This window comes from Notothenia rossii (genome assembly GCF_949606895.1).
Source record: "Notothenia rossii genome assembly, chromosome: 8".
Taxonomy (NCBI): Eukaryota; Metazoa; Chordata; class Actinopteri; order Perciformes; family Nototheniidae; genus Notothenia; species Notothenia rossii.
Genome location: NC_136906.1, coordinates 70,113,327 through 70,134,280, shown reverse-complemented (window position 1 = coordinate 70,134,280; position 20,954 = coordinate 70,113,327). Strand labels below are relative to the sequence as shown.

Genomic DNA, 20,954 nt, shown 5'->3' with positions numbered 1-20,954 from the left:
TCGGTGTGAGGAGGTGACCTTACGTCCACATGTTCCTCGTCCCCTTCTTCCTGGTGATCGGTGTGCAAAACACGGCCCGCAGGAATACAGGCCGGCTGCAGGCAAAGGTCATACAGAGGAGCCATCCAGAATACACATGTCGAATACACTGATAGGGACAATCCAATCAAGAGGGTCTTATAGATGTACACAGATTTACACCACCTCACCTATGGCACATATGGGATGCTACCCAAAAATGGCCTCAGGCTGCAGCTTACCATAATGTGTAACAGAGACATAAATAAATCCTCATGGAAAACATTTTGACTTTGAGATGGATTCTATTGAGAAAATGCAAATACGCAGTTGCTACCACGGACAAATGCACACCCACACAGCCATAAAGGCACATGAGCAAACATCCATGTGCCAGGGGCTTGATGCACACAGCCATAAAAGCCTTACACGAACACATGCGAGCGCACACACTGCATCCCGCACAGCTCCACAAGGCCATTGTGCCGTCTGTTGCCTGTGGTTCCAAGGAGACCGGGCTCATTGACATTCCAGCAAATTCCCACATCCTGATGGAGTTGACAGGAAGAATTATAGTGTGTCATCACAACCGTGTCCATGTACATGACTCTCAAGGGGACGGCATAGAAAATAGTTGTAAAGGAGGGAAAACCTGACAGAAATGATGCCACTTTCATGATTCTTGTAATAATAAAAAAAGGCTGTTAATTAGGCTGCTGCAGCAACAAGGAGGGGTGGGATGACATCTGTATGCAGATCTACAGCAATCATGTCGTCTCTGTGGCAAATAGCGCTGCCATAAAACTGCCGTCATATAACATTTCGTTTGGTAATGTGAAATGCTGCTCTGTGTCTTGTGAACACGGTATATGTACAGCACATGTCCCTGTGCGTCTGAAAAAGCTGCAGCTGACAAATTGCATCACATTTCTACGCAGTGAGAACCTTTGAGACTCTTCCCCGGGCTTGTTAGCATGCGGCTTGTTGGGGGGGGGGGGGAAGCTGCTAAACAGCCCTTACCTGATGGGTCCCTCAACTCTGCATAAGCAATGTTCCCGCTATCACCCACTTCAGCAGAAACTCAATCAGCTCCTGATGCTTAACACTAACCCAATCACCCTGCACTAATGCCATGTCACTTTTGCTTAGGATAATACATGAGAAATGTCCACAACTGACCTGAAGACGCTGACAATCAGCCATGGCAGGCAGCAGCGGGAGGACAGGGGGTGAAAGGGGGAGGTTCATAGGGAATGCAAGGCAATCGGGGTGAAATGAGGTGTAGGTTGTGAGGGTGGGAAGGAGCAGGATGGAAAATGAGAGATGAAACTGTGTGGAAAAAGAGGAAAGGCAGCTATAGGAGGTGGGAGAACAGAGAAGGTTGTTGGGAAACAAGAAGGAGGGGGGGTGAGGAGGATGTGGCATTCGTAGAGTAACGTTGATTGCAGTTGCTGGGTGTAACACATAAAGGCTCCTGAGTCAGTGAATCCTAATGAGCTCCAAAGATCATCACGCACTGGGACATTATCACCGGTGACAGTGTTATTCCAGCATATTGATCTGTTCTCACAATAAACTGATGGCATTTGAATATGCCGATACGTTGATCTCGGCGAAAGCCAGAATGATTTGCTTTGGTCTCTGCAGAAGCTCCGACCCTGAGGCCACAACACAACATTCCCACACGTTTACTTTGTTCTCGCTCACAATATTATAAAATGTATGTGTTATGTGCCGTTTAGTCTGCAGCGGGGAACACACTGTGCTTTGCTTTCTGCTGACATTTCTCTCTTTGTGCTTTCTCCTTTTGTAGGTTTAGCCCCTACGAGTGGTACAACCCGCATCCATGCAACCCAGACTCGGATGTAGTGGAAAACAATTTTACGCTGCTCAATAGTTTCTGGTTTGGAGTTGGGGCTCTCATGCAGCAAGGTAGTTGCCTCAGCCTGTGGCTGCTGTTGCTCTGTGGAGCTGGAGCTCTTTATATCCCACTGTCTCTGAGGGTTGGCTTGTTTTGTTTGCCGGCGGCAACAGAGAGAGACCGCTGGGGGTCCACTGCTGGGAAGACAGGACTAAGAATAAATGTGCATTTAATGTTTATTTTATTTAATCAATTTAGGAACACATTAAATAGAAGATAATGTGTATGATGATGATGTGTATGTGAGAGGGATATATTTGAATGCAACTTGAGATAATTTAATCTCCTTTGATTTAAGACCCTTAATCAAAGATTACAGTTTGTATATCTATTTTTTCATCAACAGCAGGTTAAATAGCATGTCTACTGAAATGTATTCCATAAATATACAGTCTATTAATATGCTACTTATCATAGTAATGCTAGTAAAACAATACCCAGGGTCATTTCCTCTTGCCCTCGGCACATCAGCACCCAGAGATCAGTGGGGTGTGGAGTCAGGATGTGAGGTTACCTTGGGTACATGACTCTCTGGCCCAAACAGCCTGTCTCTTCTCCACGCTGTTCTGAAACATCCATATAAATGTGTTTGATTTGAAGGGATTGATTTATGCAAACACCTTCTTCTCAGGAGACGTTTTATAGTGTTGTTCCTGCATTATTTAAAGCACTTGATAGCTACTTGATAATTGTACTTGTTTGAAATCTAACAATCATCCTGTTCAGAGAGCTCTCACAAGTGATTTATCTTGAAGTGAGTGGTGCGTCTGCCTGAGCTGAAACACTTGAAGAGAGCACTTGAAACAAGTTTGACTGTTTTCAAAGAAACTAATCTTATCTTGTTTTTAACATTTGAAAATAAACACTGCCACCTCCCTCACACCAGGCTCAGAGCTCATGCCCAAGGCGCTGTCGACTCGAATAGTGGGAGGCATCTGGTGGTTCTTCACCCTCATCATCATTTCCTCCTATACGGCCAACCTGGCTGCCTTCCTCACGGTGGAGAGGATGGAGTCGCCCATAGACTCTGCCGATGACCTGGCCAAACAAACTAAGATCCTGTACGGGGTGACGGAAGACGGCGCTACCATGACTTTCTTCAAGGTAGTTCTGAATGTTTACAGGCTGGCTTCATGAGAAATGTTCCTTTCTCCCTAATTCCAATGAATCCTTTAGATTTTAAACACCTGTGGTTACAGCAAGTGTTACTTGTAGTGGTGCACGATAATTATCGGGCCGATAATTATCGGTCCGATATTAGGAATTATGACGTCATCCCGATAAACCCGATAAAAGTATTAATAGCCCCGATAATATACAATATATTTTTTGGGTAAAAAATAATAATAATAATACTGTGGTGTGGGTGGATTGGGATGAGGGGCACTTGTTTTTTACTCGGCTCCTCCCGTTTTGCCAGTACTGTGGTATTAGTGGTTTAGGAAGAGGGGAGTTTTTCACAAATCGAGCGCTCCCTAATTTATGCCTGGCTGTGACGTAAATGGTGTGCGGCCGTGAAGCCAGGACAGTAAACAAACATGTCATCGGTAGTATTGGGACTATTTCAAAGTTTCAGAGTTAGATAGTTCGCTTGCTATTTGTATTAACAAATGCAATGCAGAAGTTCCACGAGGAGAGAAAAAGGCAACGAGCTATAATACTTCCAACCTGATTAGTCACCTGAAACATCGCCATCGCTACGATGGTGTGTTAAAAGCGTACGAAGACGCCTGCGCTGCTAAACTAGCGGCGAATCCAAAGCCAGCTGCAAAGGTACCGGGGCTTTTACCTATCGACGAGGCTTTTGAAAAAGGCATGCAGTTTGCCAGAGATGACCCCAGGGCTAAAACGAGGAAAAAAATACAGGTACATTTAATATATATATATTATATTATTATCGGTTATCGGTATCGGCATCGGTCTTGAGAAGCAGGAAGTTATCGGTATCGGTTTCAAAAAACCAATATCGTGCATCCCTAGTTACTTGATACTTGAGCAAACACCATTTTAGCAGCTAGGTTGTTGGAAATTCATGACTATCTGTTTACTAAGCAGCTTATGTTATTTTAATGAAGACGTCAATCAATAATAATTGCATTAGTGGTATTTAATACAGCTCTGATGTCATGTAATGAGAGAGATCCGCAAACAGTGAGGCTGATATCTTCTTGTAATAATGATTCAAACATAAAAGCTAGATTACAAACACGCATTGGACTACTCCAGTAATAATGAAAGTTATTATTTAAAGACATATTTACAAAATCGGTTGCTAAAAAATAACAAAGCCCAAAGCAGAGGTTTCTAAAGACCCCTTACGACAGGGGTGTCAACCTCAATTTCAACTCGGGCCACATTAGCATCATGGTTGCACTCAAAGGGCCAGTTTTATATATAAGACTATAAAAGAATAAATATATAAATATTTAATATATATAAAATCATTTATTATATAACATTATTTCCTCTGCATTGGATTATTATCGGATAGGTCACTTCATAATTAACTACGTCTGAAAGCAGAAGTCTAGGGCAAACAATTGCAAGTCTCTTCAGTGTGCATGTCACAAAATGATTTAAAAAGAAAAGCCAAATTCTGGAAAAAATAAAAAAGTGAAATTGTGAAAGAAAATTGACATTTTGAGAAAAAAATGTCAAATTCCGGGGGAAAAAGTCATATTTGAGATGCATTGTGGGTTTATGGGCAATGTGCTTCTGTAAAGAAGCATGTAACCGTATAATAAACATATTATATTCTTTGCTCTGGTGGGGCCACATGAAATGAAGTCGCGGGCCGGATTTGGCCCCCGGGCCTTGAGTTTGACACCCCTGCCTTACGAGATAGACTATATACTGTATATCTCGGAGACTGGTACATATCCAATTGTTTAACACTTTTATTGTCATAGTTATGTAAAAGAACAATACAACAAAAAGGTACTAGAATTATATGAGACACGTATTAAACATTGTTGCAGATACTAAGAGTTTTAGAGATTTGAACGTAATCGATGAATAACTAGATTTAGAAATGGAAAAAATATGCGTTGCAATATAAAGCCTTTTGTAAAAATTAAAATACATCGTGATTATCAACACGTATACTAATTATATCATTATAATTTAAATCAATTGATCTAAAAACATTGAGAAAAATATATATATTATCAAAATCTAGTATATTTTTGGAAAACATAGGCTACGAAACTTTAACGTGCTATTTTTTTATGCAAATGTAAAATCATTAAAATATTTTATTTATCATACAAGTGAGGTCTTAATTGCAATGATATTCAATAAATAGCCTGCATGGTTAAAGGTTACACCCTGCAACAAATGACCATAGCACTGGGTAGAGTTGGCCACCACCTCATTCTACTTCTTTCCTCTGGAATCTTGTAGAAAACTAAAATCTCCACCTACGACAAGATGTGGGAGTTCATGAACAGCAGGAGGCAGTCTGTGATGGTTAAGACGATGGAAGAGGGAATCCAGCGCGTCCTGACCTCCGACTACGCCTTCCTCATGGAGTCCACCACCATCGAGTTTGTCACCCAGCGCAACTGCAACCTCACACAGATCGGAGGCCTCATCGACTCCAAAGCATACGGAGTGGGAACACCTATGGGTAAATGTCCTTGAACGTCTTTATGCCTCTGTGTGTGATAAACGTTTGAAAACATTGAGGTCGGAGAGAGATACTGCAGATACTCTGTGGCTGATAAAGGTATATAGTTTGGATGATTGATAAGCTTCATCAATAAAAGGTTGACCTTTTATTGATGGGGTCTCGGGAGTAATAGTTCAGCAGCGGGAGGTGTAAAAGGTTTCTCTTAATGAAAAGCGAATGGCTGAAGAGGTTGAATTTATGGATACGGTTCAAATGTGCCCAGGGCCAGGAAAACCAGCCGGGGGGGATTTTTGAAAAAATAATTGTAATCATGTGTTTTGGAGCCTACTTAGCAGTCGTATAAGGCAGCAAGGGCAAGACTTCAAAACAATCAGGGAAAGTCGATTTAGTGCAATTCGCTGTGACTTCACCATTTCAATTTCGTCTGAGGATTAAATTCAAACAGCAAAGCACTTCAGAGAGTTTAAAACAAGCACTAAGACTTTTTCCTCTTCCTTATTTCAGCTCCTGTCAGAAAGATTGCATTCTGACATTTAAAAGCGCCATTATCCTACGATGATACAGAGAAACTAAACCCTGTTTTTCAATTCCTGCGGTATATTAACAGTTTTGTTGCATATAAGGCGACCTTTTGTAGGGTTAATATTGTGCGTTTTACAACTCTGACTCCAGGGTACCCAAGCAGAAAGCTGGTGATACTTCCAATCCTCTTGTTACAGAGGTGATGGCGGTCATGACGAGGCCACGGAGAGCACTGCAACCAGCTGTAATAGCCACATATATCATCAGTGATATGAAGGCCATGAAAATATGGCGGATTAATTCTGGCCATCCACATCTGGACCCGGCTCCCGCTGATGAGTATGGGGCAGTTATAGATCTGCAGGGATGCCATTATTGCCATGGCTGTAACAAAGCTGAGGTGGTTCTCTGGAATATAGTCCCACTGTGGCCCCATAAGTGCACGAGTACTTACTCTGATGACCTTGACATGGACACATAGACCTAGAATGTGTATCAGCCCCATTTCCATTCATGTGGTGATATAGTGTGTACGACTGCAGAATATATACCCCGAAGCCCTCGAATTAAGCGATAAGTGGTTCAGTGTTTGAATGCATAAAAAATAATGATTTAAAGTCTTCCGCTTTCAAATTCGTTACTGCCGTCTAACTCATTTCAATCTCTAATTCAGATGTTCATTGCTCAATATTTCAAAAATAAACTTGATCACAGCCTCTTATTATGTTTCTTCTCTAAAAGGTCTTGAGATGGTTAATTGCTTCGTTTATCTTGAGTGAGTTCCCTTTTCACGCCACAACCCTCTTGATAGAAGAAGAACATTTCATCTTTTGAAATGGCTCCTTGTTTTCCTGACACAATTAAGTCCTCAGCCTTCACGGTAGCCTCTAGCCTCTAACGTTGGCCCTGCTAAACACTGTTCAGAGGCTCATTCCCTGTAGGGCTGTTACAGCTATAAACCAGAGCCAGCCGTAAAACACGTCTTAACCCCTTAGTGCTTTACGGTTTTCACACCTACTCTTCCCAAAACCCAAATGCGTCATCAACGGCTATCGACTTAAACTGTGATCACATTAATACTTGAGGCCAGACAGTGTGGGAGTGATGGATGTCCTCTGGTGTTGAACATCTGTCAGGTAGTTGTGTATGCACACAGTGTGTCAAGCAGCGAGCTTTTCCATTTGCCCGGGCGCCGCTCTCCATATCCTCCTCTCTAAGGACTCATCCTATTAGCATTTATCCAAGGCCTGCTTTGTTAGGCCATCATTAATCATTTGAAATATGAGGGGAGCAAGAATCAGGGGACTCGGATACTTGATAGATTTCTCATCTTCGAGTGAAGCAAGCATATCGTTTCCACATGGATATACACGGAGAGCAGTACATACATGCACAGAATTGATGTAACGTTTATGTGCCTTTAAACACTGGGTCACAAAGATGGACTATTTATGATCAAAGCCGTAAACACTGATGTGCCTTTTCAAACTCAGCGATACTTTGTGTAATTTTCAGTTTTTGTATTTATGTCCCCTTTGTTGGTCTAACGACGCAGAGAGGTGGAGATGAAAGGATGATGTATGGCAATAGATAAATGATGGATGAGACGGAAAGGTAATCATTTAAGGGGCTGACAGGCAAAACTGTAGGGGAGCGGCAGACAAAGGGATGCTACCTGCTACCTGGAGCCATATTTAGTTCATTCCCCCTCGAGGGTTCACCACAAAATGTTTCTACTATTACTTCTATTGTGTGGGGATTATAAAAATGTTCCGTTTTGAACACTGTTTCATCTCTTTTAAGTCTCTCCGAATAAGCAAATGGAAATGTACAAACAGGCTTCATTATGCGTGAGCTCTGTAATCATATAAATACAGTAACAAGCCTTTAAACCAGTTTATAAATTAAACATTAATGCCCACATTATGTATTAATCTTCCATGGCCTGGTTTTGAGTGTGTGCGCTGCGCCTCGCTCGGCCGTGTTTTTTCTCACACACGCTGTGGATGGCGGATGAACACGACCCCACTCGTACTCTGCAGCGATTACTCCTCCTTTGATCCAGCCCCCCTCCCCCACCACCGCCCCCGCTGCGCCTCAATGCCATGTCGCTAATTCTGGCGCCTTCCCGCTATCTGTGGATTTGGGTTCTTTTACTCATCATGACATTAACATGCATAAAAAGCACACTGATGGAGCAATCCTATCTCACATACACACATGTAATCCCAAACACATATGCACCCCTGTAATAGACTCCACTCTGTTTTCCCTCTTTATATGCACCATTTATGACATAAGGAAGCGTGTGCAAACTGCAGCTAATTCGTCCAAATCAACAGCAGCTTTGCTCCACAAAGCCAAGTCTTTGTTGCCAACTCCCTGTGTATTCTAATTCACACACTGCAGAGAGGAGTGAGCATTTAGGAATCACTCTATGAATGTAAGGATTAGTGAGATTTAAAGAAGGACTAACAAAAAAACTCCCGCTTAGCAGACGAACAATAACATGACAGGTTTATATGATCGCATGCAGGCCAGAGCGTGTTGCATACACCCACCACTGCTAGTTAAATACATACACTTACACTTAACAATAAAGCAGGATTTGATCATATCCTGTTATTATCCACGCTCGCTAATCTCATGTTGTCTCCTCGCAGGCTCTCCCTACAGAGACAAGATCACGATAGCTATTCTGCAGCTGCAGGAGGAAGGGAAGCTGCACATGATGAAGGAGAAGTGGTGGAGAGGGAACGGCTGTCCCGAGGAGGAGAGCAAGGAGGCCAGCGCTCTCGGGGTGCAGAACATCGGAGGGATCTTCATCGTGCTGGCTGCAGGACTGGTGCTGTCCGTGTTTGTGGCCGTAGGGGAGGTGCTGTACAAGTCCAATCAGAACGCCCAGCTGGAGAAGGTACTGCACTCCTTTTATATCCAGTGTTAAGAACAAAATGGTTTTGACACATTTTCTTTGCCTTTAAGATTTCTTGTTTCTACGTCAGAATAACATTCACAAATTCGAAAGAAAATCACAATTCAAAGTTTTTATTCTCATATGCACAAAGCTACAGTGTAGAAATGGCATTCTTCTGACCTGAGCTCCTCCACAAATACAACATATGTAATAAAATACAAAATAAAAAGTAGTCTATATGTCAATAGAATATAGGATATGTACAAGAACGTGACCATGTTCAAAGGTAAACAAACTATAAATGTAAGAAATCAATAAAACCATCCACTACAACACAACATACATATTCAACATAGTGTTGTTTTAGTTTGCATGTGTTTTCCTTTTTGCAGGTTTGGGAATATGTTAAGGATGAAACAATACTCATATGTATATATTCCTCATATAATTACTCATATATTGTAAGCGCTTTGAGCACCAGGAAAAGTGCTTTATAATGTATTATTATGATGATATGCACACAGGCATGTGAGTCATTGGTCGCTGTCATTATGACTCCTGTTCATAGAGGCTGGGCTTTTAGCCAAATCAAGTGAACATTTTACAAATGCTGCACAGCATTCCTGGGTTCAGAACCTTTTTACTTGCGGAGCTGTACTAGAGGGATAACAATCAATGACATAATTAAGTACTTTAAAGATTTCAACTTAGCTAGTGTACTAACTTCTTTGTTTAAATAATGATATCCTCCGCTGAAATAAACGATGGATGGAGTGCATTTTGTCTCGTATCTCTTAATTGCAATTAAATCAGGATCTCTGCAGAGGCAGTTTAGAAGAGAGTAGCCATGAAGTGATCAATTACTTTTTTTATAATACATTTGATCTTATCCTCTGATCTCGAGTGAAAAGACATTCATACAGCATTTTTGCAGCCTTTTTCTCCCCCCCCTCTGGTTATGTTTCTTTCTAGCAACAGACTTAATACATTTCAGACTGTTCTCTCTGTGCTCTATTTTAGTACTGAGTGCACATGATTCATCACACAGTGTGGAGCATGTATTTTAGTGCTCTTTAACTCTCTCAATGATGTTTCCACATAATTGTGAAAGTCCTTTTGATAGCGTGTTTTAATTATTTACATGTACAGAATTAGCTCAGCGCAGCAGCCTGTTACTTTATTGCAACAGTAATTAGTTTCAGGCTTTTTTTTGTTCACGCTCTGCATATGTTTCAGAGTTCATCTCGGCTATCATTAATCAAGATCCGCAAGACTGGGTCACAATATTCAGATGATTTGCAAATGCCACAATCTCTAGCCTGCCAAGGTGCTAGTCATTTACATGCACACAACAAACACCCTGACATCTCCAGCCTTCTTACCCCCTTCACTCTCCTTCATTTCTCCTCTATTGTAATCCATATCGCTCTTTTTCTCCAACCCTTTGTTCCCCTTTCTGCTGTAATCACTCATCTCCCCGTGTATACAAAATATCTCATTCATGCGCCAGAAAAAATGAGAGAAACCAAAAAAATACCTGTTGCAAAAGCCACCTACAGATATCCATCTCACGCACCTACGCACATACACAAACAGAAACATAATGGCTCTCTGCTCTCCCTTTTCTTTCAAATCTCCTCTCCTCCTACCCTCCAAGAATTTAAATTAGGTTTATTTTAATCAGAGGGAATGTATGTGAATTTGTCTTGGCAACGTTGATGCAGGCATATTGACATTTTATAGGATTTCACACTACATAATGCAGCAACAAAAAGAGGCTCATTTTGTACTGATGTTACACAACACATGTCACTCTGTGAGGGGGTGATTGATGTTTTAGAAGAAGGTACAAAGTATTTTTGTATTTAATCTGCTAAGGTTTTCCTTTTTTCAATATCTTTTCATTTTCTACTTGCACACCAAACAATGCAAGTGTTTTTCTTTACTTCCTGGCAGGGTGCAAAAGGCTCTAAAAAAACATTTGGACTTTTGTTTGACATTGAAGCAGTTTTCGGGAAAATCTGGGACACATCAGACCTTTTCAAGAAAAATACAAATCCCAGTTTGTGCAATAACAGCTTAACATAAGAGTTCCAGAAATACATAGGCCTACTATATATACGAAACAGATAAAGATACATGAACTCAATTTTAAAGGTCACCTATTATGAAAAATCCACTTTTTCATGTCTTTTATAGATAAACATGTCCCCTCTGTGTTAAGAGATTCTGAAAGTTTCAGGAACAAAGATTCTCTCACTTTTTGTTTCTGATCCATTTCTATAAAAACCTGTGTGAAAATGAGCTGATCAGATTTTGGCCACTTTATGATGTCATAATGTTTTTTTGGCTTGTGTAACCATTAGCCAATCACCAACCAAGGTAACACCTGCCCACCTTATCACCTGAATCTCCTCTTCGAGCACCATTAGGCGCTTTCACACCGGAGTAGTTTTCCCCGTACTTTTCCCTTTTAGTTCCGATAGTTCCTGGGATTTTGCGTTCACACCAAAAAGAGAACTTAGTTCAGAGAAATTGTATGCCCTTTTTAGTGCCTGCTAGAGAGGTGGTACTTTCCTGGGGAGAAAAAAGTTCCAATTTCTGATTGGCTGGGTGAATTGAAAACCACGCCCCGTAAAAATCTGAAAAGTTTTTTGAAGCCGCCATTATATTTGCTGGCATTAGCATTATTAGCATTAGCCCCGCGCACCAACGGAGAGAGACTAACTTATGGCAACACAAAATAAAACATGGGAGCGGTGGAGATGAGGAGGTATCGGCGTTCTGGCGATTTACTCGGAAGGCTTCAGTAGAAGCTGCTCGGAGTCCCAGCAGCTTCTACTGAAGCCAGTCCCCAACTCCGGGGTCTTCCGGCCGGGGTCTTCTGGCCGGGGACTTCAGGCAGCAGAGAGGCGCCGTGTTCGCGGCCTGCCAGTAAACCCAAAGCAGAAGAAGAAGTGAAGTCAGCGGCTTCATTTGCGTAATCTTCCCTCAGGGAACTTATTCCGGTGTGGACGCGATCGGCTCTTAGTTCCATGGGGGTACTAAGTGCTGGGAACTAAGTACGGCAAAGTACTTGGTGTGAAAGCGGCTATTGTGTTCTTTTTAACCAAATATCTCTCAGAGGGGCGTGGGGAGTGGCTCCTTATTTTCATCTAAAGTAACAGACACAGAATCAGCCCTTTTGAAACCGGGCTGAAACAGAGGGGATTATGGGATGCTACAATCAATGATCTGTTTCGAGCCAAACACTTTAGAGACATGTTTTGTATTTATCTGAGACCTATAATATATGGATGAAAAACAGTATAATAGGGGACCTTTAAGCCACTTTTTGCTAATGGTTGTATTTTGCACATTAGGGATGTATAGCTTGCAGCAGCATGAGGAACAGCATGGTGCCAGCTATAACTCTTCCCCTCTTTCCTGTTGCCTTCTGCAGCGATCATTCTGCAGCGCCATGATGGATGAGCTGCGTGTCTCTCTGAAGTGCCAACGCCGCCTCAAACAGAAGCCTCAGCCGCCCGTCATCGTCAAGACGGAGGAGGTCATTAACATGCACACGTTCAACGACAGGAGACTCCCAGGAAAAGAAACCATGGCATGAACGCCGAGCAGACCCCGAACACACCCCTCGATTAAAACCATGGAGGGGAGACGGGGTCAAAATAACGCTGACTTAACCGCAGACTGAGGTTAGCAGCCAGGACAGGATTCCTTTTGAACCCACTTGCCTATGTAGACGGATGTTTCCTGTGGAAATATAGATACCTGAGCAGTGTCACCTCACTGTGACGTTCACTTTTTGAAGGGAGCTGGAAAGGAAGGACTTAAACAAAAAAATGTAAATTGATAAGGGGATCCAAGCAGTGTTTGGGTCAAAATATAAGTCTGGTCCACACTAGAAGTGGACTTAAATACATATCAGATGAATGCACACACATAGGCACAGACACACATATACACACACATACACATACACACTGTCATCTGACACACTTTAAACCTGTGCAGAAGGGGCAACTCTATTGTGACAGTAACACCAGATGTAGTTTTTCTGTTGATGTCAATGCCCTTTTGTCTTACCTCCATGTGTGTTTGACTCCCTTCAGTGGCTTGAAGTTTCTTTGAAATGATTTAAACAAACACTAATCTCACACCAACAAAAGGGACCGGTAGTCAGTGCCAAATGGTTTGCTATGAACCAATGTATAAAAGTGATATTTAGTTTGGAACCATCTACGCTGACCTTGTCGAATACTCCTCTTTTTTCTTCTGTAATGCCTTTTTCTCGTGCCAAAGTTCTGCCATTGTGAAGAACTTTTTTTTTTTACCATGCCTATGATTAAGTTCAAAGCCTCTACAAGCAATGTATACTGTCAACGTCCTTATTCATGTCCGCCATTACACGCAGTTTTCACTCTGTATCAGTTGTTGTTTAAAAGTGCAGGATTTCTACAAAAATGTTTGTTTTTGTACAAGAACAAGAAGTTTTGTAGTACTTTGTATCATGGTAGCCCCTCCTGTGGACAAAATATGTAGCAGATGCCTACTCAGCCCTCAAATGATGTCAACTGGTGGCTGTGGGGCTTCAAACTCTGCTGTGTAGGGTTCATTTCTCTCATCACTCTGAGATCCAGTCTTTTGTCTGTCGGTATCATGGGGCCAGCTGTACATACTGTCTGGGGACAATGTGCTGGGGTTGGGTGGGTAAGAACAATACAATTATAAACTAAATGGTGTTCAAAGTAGGAAAGGCTCATTCTGGAAATTCTAGCTTCTGTTGGTTGACCACTGTAGTTATGATGAGTCACCATGAAAGACGTAGTGTGTTGAAGATACACATAGCTACTAAGCTACGATGTTGTTACCAGGCTACATGGCAGCTGTAGTAGACCGCAAATGGTTTGAAAGTAGGTATTTTTTAAGACATATTTAGGAAAAGTGCTGCACTGCAAAGAAGAAAGAAAAAAAATCCTCTCTTGATCTTAGAAAATGATTGAAACTAGTGGATTTCATTGATAAGGAAATGATTCCAATAATCCCACAGCACTGACCAATTCTGTTATTGAAAAATAAGCAAAAAAGGCAGTACAAAAGTATATTTCCCTTTGAATTAAAAAACTTAACACAAAGTCAATTTAGTCCCAGTTCTGGAGCTTTTTAACATATCACATTATTTTCATTAGCACCTTGTTTTTGCTCAGTTGCCATTTCAACTTTCAATTGTCAGCTTCTTAAGACAACATGTTCTAAGTCCTAAAAGTGCTCATATAAAAAGGAATGGTGTAATATCCATCATTCAAAGTGGGAAACTCTGCTGAGGAAGATCGTGTGATATGATCAAAAAGCTCCAGGGTAGCTACTAAGTGGCGTAAATGTTTTCTCGACTGTTGTTTCCAAATCCAGGAATGAATTTTGAACCTCAGTGACGGGCGACCAGTGAATGTATGTAACGGTACAACTGCAGTAAATGTGATGTGGGAATATTAAGCAGCTTCGAGGCACTTCCTGTATGTTTCCATAGTAAATGTCTCAACTTGGCTAACTGCGTCATTTATGTTCCCCAAAGTAGTCTCGAGCGACCCAGGGGTGTTGTTGTTAATGATATCGTGTGGGCGGAGCAGATTATTTATCCACTAATTGTCTCCAGATTCTCGTCACAAATCCCATTTGGCCCCACGACACTTCTTATCTGTTAATTCTGTCCCATGTTGTGAAATGACAAGCATACTTGGTAGGTTTCTTCTTCACTGCCCCTGTCTTCTTACACTATCCTGTTAAACATTTGTTATTCCAGGAAAGACACCGAAAAAAAACCTAGGGCTGACGCTAGTGATGACATCTCTGCTGTCCATGAATGAATTTACTCAAGGTTTTATTGAAAACAGCCACATATACACATTATGAAAGTTGACAGGGAAGACATCAATCCTGAAAATGGTTGGCGTTCTACCAGTGTTGCTTGTCATTTTCCACACAGCTAAATCTAGCGGTGCGAGCTGAAGTGATTGAATACCTTGAAACATTTATTAAAAACAACTCCGAAGGCTTGGCTGTCCTATCGGAAAAAGAAAAAAAAAGAAATGTGAGCTCATGGAATTTGACTCTGATGCAAAGTTTTACAAATAATGTCATTAAAAATGTCATCATTGTAGTTCTGCTTTTTGATATTCACTTTTTTTCATATTCTTTGGGTAACAAATGAACTGTAGACAGGAATCTCATTTTCCTAAAGCCATCAAGCGTCATGATGAGTATTATGACTTGCATTATGTTGAAATGTCAAGCGGTTCTAATTGATTAAAGGAACACATTAGGTAATTGGTAAAGCGTTAATCAATTCAATTAATTGTAAAGATGTCAAGCAGCTTTTTTTTTCTGACCAACTCACTCTACTCGGCTGTGTGCCTGGCTCTCTCTGACCACAGAGTTTTATGAAACACCCCTCTGAGAGCCCAGATATACAGATTACTGTGAGTATAAAATTCACAATGACACGCGGGAGACTGCACAGCCGGGTGGAAAAAGGTCAAGAAAATGTTCCCCCGCGTTCTGACTCTCTGATTCTTCATTGTTTATTGTTATTTCACTCCCACAGGCGGAGGCAGGCGGGCTTTCAGACAGCTCAGGGTTTCTGACACGGTTTTCTTGGAGTAATGATGAAAAGTGTTCCTTCAGCTCGAGCTCTGCAGCCACAACACAAATGGCCACCCTGTCTGCCCTCCAGATCGACAGGCAAGGTCGCAGCATGCGTCAGTGCGTTCAGCGGACACCGTTTAGTCTGTCACACTTATTTCCATCATATTAAGTTCTCTTCCTTCTTTTCCTAAGTGGTCATTGGGAAGGTATCCTTGGATAACATCTCGTTCATTAGTCAATTAATGGTCGAGATTGCGTTGTGGACTGAAAATTGCTTTCTGAATGTGACTTTGGTTTGTCATACAGATATTATAGTCTAATAGCACCTGCCAAGGAAGGTTTTGTGAAGGAGGAAATATATTCCTCTGCTCATTTCCCGGAGCTTTTAATAATTCAGGATCCCAGATTAAGAATCATGTAAATCCAATATTTTCCCTTTAAACAAGTAGCAGTACTTGCACTTGTGAGGCCATTACATGCAGTATGGGTGGAATATATAATTATATATACAGTCATACCATGAGATGTTATAAATGCATCATTAGAGATTTCAGAATAGTTTAGACTGTGTTAATATATTTGTAATGGCTGTGGTACAAATCAGTGAGCAGGACTGCTTAATGGCTACATTTGATTTTTAAATAAATGTTGCACTAATGTGTTGGAATTACCTTTTAGTGTATTTAACTTGCCAGATTAACCATACAATAAATATTCATGTTCTGTTTGCACAGTTTTAGCCACATGACAATTTCGGTAAGCATTTGGAGGAATTGCCATGATGGATTTGCAGAGTGCTGGTGACATTATGTGTGCGTAGTTGTGAGACATTAGCATTTCTTTTTTTAAAGAGTAACTGTGGTCACCATTAAATATGTGGAAAACACAAATGTAAAACACCTCAGCGCCCCGGTGACAGGATATTATCATAACACTGCCCACTGCAATTCAATCTGAGCATGCAAATCACTGCAACTGATACACAATAATGCTTAGTAATATCACTCATCTAAACATGTAGGCTATAATAGTGATTTCAACCCTTAAACATTCGAGCAAAGTATGTGTAAATACATATCAGATTTTAAGAGGTTAGAAAATGCATTAAAATACTGTGTATTATAATATAAAATGAAAAAAGTCGATAATGTATTTCTCAATGCAGTCCTTGTGTTTCAGGTATAAGAAAACATGCAAACTAATAACTTCTTGCTTTCAAACTCAATAATGTACCACCATCTGATCATCCTCCCTAAAGCAAATAACTGATTCCTTGCATGGTCTGTATAAATAATGTAATGATTTGTTACCATGTGGCTCATATCAACAAAGCTAGTAGCAATTGTTGGTGAATATATGCAGCCTGCGGTGGACGTTTCCCTCTCTGTAGACATTTCAGCTGCAGAAATTAGCTTTGACTACTTTCTGTGGAGATCAGCATGTATAATATGAAATCCTGGGGAAATGCAATAAAAGAAAAATAGCGATAACAGCGTGAGCTGGGCAGGCATGGCCGGTCTAAAGGTGATGATTTGATACGCATTAGCCGCCACATGTGTGTGCCCAGAGATACCTCAGGTGGGTGTATTGGAGGAACCATTGACCCCACATGAAGAAATCTAATGTTCTTCCTCTTTGTGGAACTAAGTGTATTATCTGTGTGAGCTTGTGGGTTTATATGCACAGTGTTCACCATTTGCCACCTGTATGTCGGTCTCTGAGCCCAGGGGGACAAACTCTGTTTCGACTGCAAACGAATTTCAATTTGAAGAAGTGATCTTTTGTGTCATGTAGTAATTTGTTTGGATGTGGTTTTCTATCTGAATGTAGTTTTTTTCCCCTCCCAGTGGCAGATGTGTTGTGGTGGGTGGCAGCTGCAAAATGGAGGAGCACAGCTTGCTAAGTGATTCACCCCGCTCCTGGCGTCTCCGTTACCCCATGAGTCTTTTCACTGACAATGTTTTCATTTCTGTTTGCTTTATGTGTAACTAGGATGGTGAGCTCAATGCTTTTGACAGCTCTGTCAGAAATGCTGGTTGTCTTATAAAGTCGAGGTGAGAGAAACTAATGGGACGTTTGGAGGCTATTTCATTGTCATGACCTATTCTGTTCTCGTTCTGTGGGAAATCAAGGTTATGGTTGAATGTGACACCAAATCACATTTCGTGATAGACATCCTGATGATGCTCCGTCGGACAAAAATCCCCAGACTGATACTGCAAATGAGCTCGCTGTCTGATGACATCTGCTGCTTTTTTTATAATGCACATACCGGAAATAATAGTGTTGAGTGTTGAACCAGTCACAGCTGCTGACAGGAGAATCACTGTTTTCTTCACTGCTGTCAAATAGCACTCACCAAAAATCCTCCATTAGGTTCTTAAAAAAAAAAGAAATGGTCTCTCTATCCTCCCTCTCTCTGCCTTTGAGTCATTCATACTGTTGATTCCACCTCTGGAGGAATACATCAGGCATAACGCCCTTTTCTTTCATCAAGGCTGCAGCTTTAAAGTAATTTTCTTCCTCTCATAGTGAGCCAAATGGAGACGAGAAGATGTCGATTCTCTCATCTCTTTGTCTGTCCCCTTTGATCTGCTTCAACATGAATCCCAAACGCACAGAAAGTAAATGGGATTTCCCCCCCCCCCCCCCCTCTGAAGTATGGTTGATCATACAAAATTGACCACAAATGACTCCTAATGACCCCTGTGTTTTACTGTGGGGAAAAAAAAAAAAAGCATACACCAAAAACACTCTCCTGGCTATCATTACTCATAGTGCATTTTAATGAAGGATGAATAATTCAGGGTGCACTTTTAGATGTAATAGCCCAGTGAAGCTGATGCTGTAAACATCTTTATGGAGGCTTTGCCATCTGTGTTTGTGTGTGTTTTTCGGGGGGACCGGGAGGGTTTTGCGACAAAGGACAAAGGTTTTAACGGTGCCTGCATGCCAGTGTGTGTTTGTGTGTCTGTCGCACTAACAGACAGCAGTTGTGATTTATCTTGTACTCCCAGTGCAGGGGCCCTCTCTATCTCACTGGAAAGGTTAAAGCATACAGCCTGGAGGAGGTACTACAAAGGTCAACATTTAGGAATGAGGAATGGGACGATAGAGAAGAAGAAGAAGTGTACACCTCGCCTTCTCATCGGACCTGAATACGGCTTGTGACGACCTGAAAACCCACTTTGCATCGTTCGCAGCCATATTTATCATTCTTCTCTCGATCCTTTATCCCCTGTCTCATTATTGTCGCCGCCTCCTTGGGTTACCTCCAATATCTCATGCCATAAAAATAGCTGACCTTCAGGAAGTCATCTCCAGAGATAGTAAGCTATAGGGGGAACAAAGCGAGCCATATAGAAAAAGGATGGTGTGTAACAAGGAGAAACTGTAAACAAAGATTGTTTTTTTAATGGACTCCCTCAAGCCTGGATGTGCTTAGCAGAGAGACTGTGAGGGAGACAGCTGGTTATAATAAAAAAAAGAAAGACGCCAGGCCATTAAAGAGGAGCAGGAGAATAGAGAGAGGCTTGTGAAGAACACCCGTTATTTGGTGAGTCAGATGTGTTGAGGTGATTAATTTGTTGACTGTCCTTCGTGGGCCTGAGGGGGAGAGAATACAGCGACACCAGGTTGCCCCCTAGTGGAGGAGACGAGGAAGTGACAGAATAAATTAATCCGTTTTTCCTCACCATGAAGGGTCATCACTTAACTTGAGTTCAGCAGTGACAGGTGGGTGTTGTGTTTGAAAACGAGTGTTTTTCACTCTTCAATTATTTGTAATGGTTTTTTTTATGGAATACTTTGCTATTCCTTTTTTTTTTTTACATACCGACATTTATTATACTACGGGAACACTTTGACTTTTTATGGGATTCATAGCTATGAATGAATGGAATGCTATAAATTCTTTATGTCATACTATACTGTGACATTATTGATGTATTTTTTTTTTCATGTAATGACATAATATAGAATACTATGACTTTTTGTTACACGTGTTTTAAGACGTAGTACACTGACTTCTTTATTAACAGATGTTTTTATGTTTTTAAGGACATACTACAGTATATGACGCTTTTATGGCCTTTCTATGGCATACAACACTATGACATATTTGTTTGGAAATACTACATTATGACTATACTATGACTTTGTTCTTTATTGTCCTGTTTCTGTAAGCCAGTACAACGAAATTTCGTTTTAATAGTACACTCTGTGTCTTGTTGAAATGACAATAAAGTATGTAAGTCTTTGTTTATGACATACGATGACTTTTTTTCAGATGCTATGACATACTATGACTTTTTTTTAAATACTATGATTTTTTCTCAGCCTTTTTTTTTAAAGATGCTATACTTGATGTTTCTTCAGATTTTCCAACATACTATACTATGACTTTTTTATGACATACTATATTATGTTAAAAAAAAAATGAATTCTACATACCCAGATTTTGGACATACTATTCTAACTTCAAGATACTTTGCTATAACCTTTTTCGGTACCACTTTACAATAAGACTACCGTTATAAAGGGTTTACGAAGAGTTTGTAATTCATTTATTAATTAAGTTGTGCAAACTTTATAAATCATTAATAAGCTTTTATAAGACATGAGATAGACAGGGCACCTGTGACCGGTTGCTTGCCAAATAGTGAGCCCATATGTATCTGTACTGCTAAGCCTTGTTATAAATGGTAGTAACTCATTAATAAATGGGAATGTTTTTTACACAAGGCTCCCTTTTGACAATTATAAATGTTAGTCACTCATAAATAAATGGTCATAAAGAGATGCCAAGAAACATCAAGATGGAAGGGGGAGAATCAACTCAGTGAACAACAGATACCAAGGATGCTGGCTGATGAAGAAGACGAAGTAAGCTAGGTAGCCAATATGAGACTTTGTCATCTTGCCAAATAGTGAGCCTGCGTGTTGATGTAAGAAAACTATGTTAGGACTGGTTTATAAATGGTTCTTAATGATTAATAAAGTGTTTACAACCTAATTGATAACCTAATTATAAACCCTTTATGAATCCTTTATCAGGGTAGTCTTATTGTAAAGTGGTACCCCTTTTTCTGATGTTTTTCACATACTATACCTTTTCTTACATTATTTGAATTTTATTATGATTTGCTTTACTATGAGTTTGTATGGCATTTTTCCATATTACAATGCCATGTAAATAGAAAATAATTCAAACCGTAAATAAACAACTTCGATTTCTAGTAGGAAATTATACATACTTTAATGCCAATATAATAGGTTTATTTTCCAATCAAGTCAAACATTTAAGA

The 20,954-nt window shown here is 40.7% G+C and overlaps 1 protein-coding gene across 2 annotated transcripts in view; it reads left to right on the top strand.

The window, feature by feature from the left end:
* The window catches only part of LOC307014248 (glutamate receptor ionotropic, kainate 2), a 55,374-nt gene extending 40,480 nt beyond the window's left edge, over positions 1 to 14,894 (top strand). For both annotated transcript variants that reach the window (XM_079642109.1, XM_079642110.1), the window contains exons 12-16: positions 1,832 to 1,950; positions 2,826 to 3,043; positions 5,342 to 5,567; positions 8,756 to 9,006; positions 12,449 to 14,894. In XM_079642109.1, the coding sequence (XP_079498235.1) occupies positions 1,832 to 1,950; positions 2,826 to 3,043; positions 5,342 to 5,567; positions 8,756 to 9,006; positions 12,449 to 12,613 (979 nt within the window). In that variant the 3' untranslated portion in view covers positions 12,614 to 14,894. The remainder of the gene's footprint in view (positions 1 to 1,831; positions 1,951 to 2,825; positions 3,044 to 5,341; positions 5,568 to 8,755; positions 9,007 to 12,448) is intronic.
* Positions 14,895 to 20,954: the final 6,060 nt, after the last annotated feature.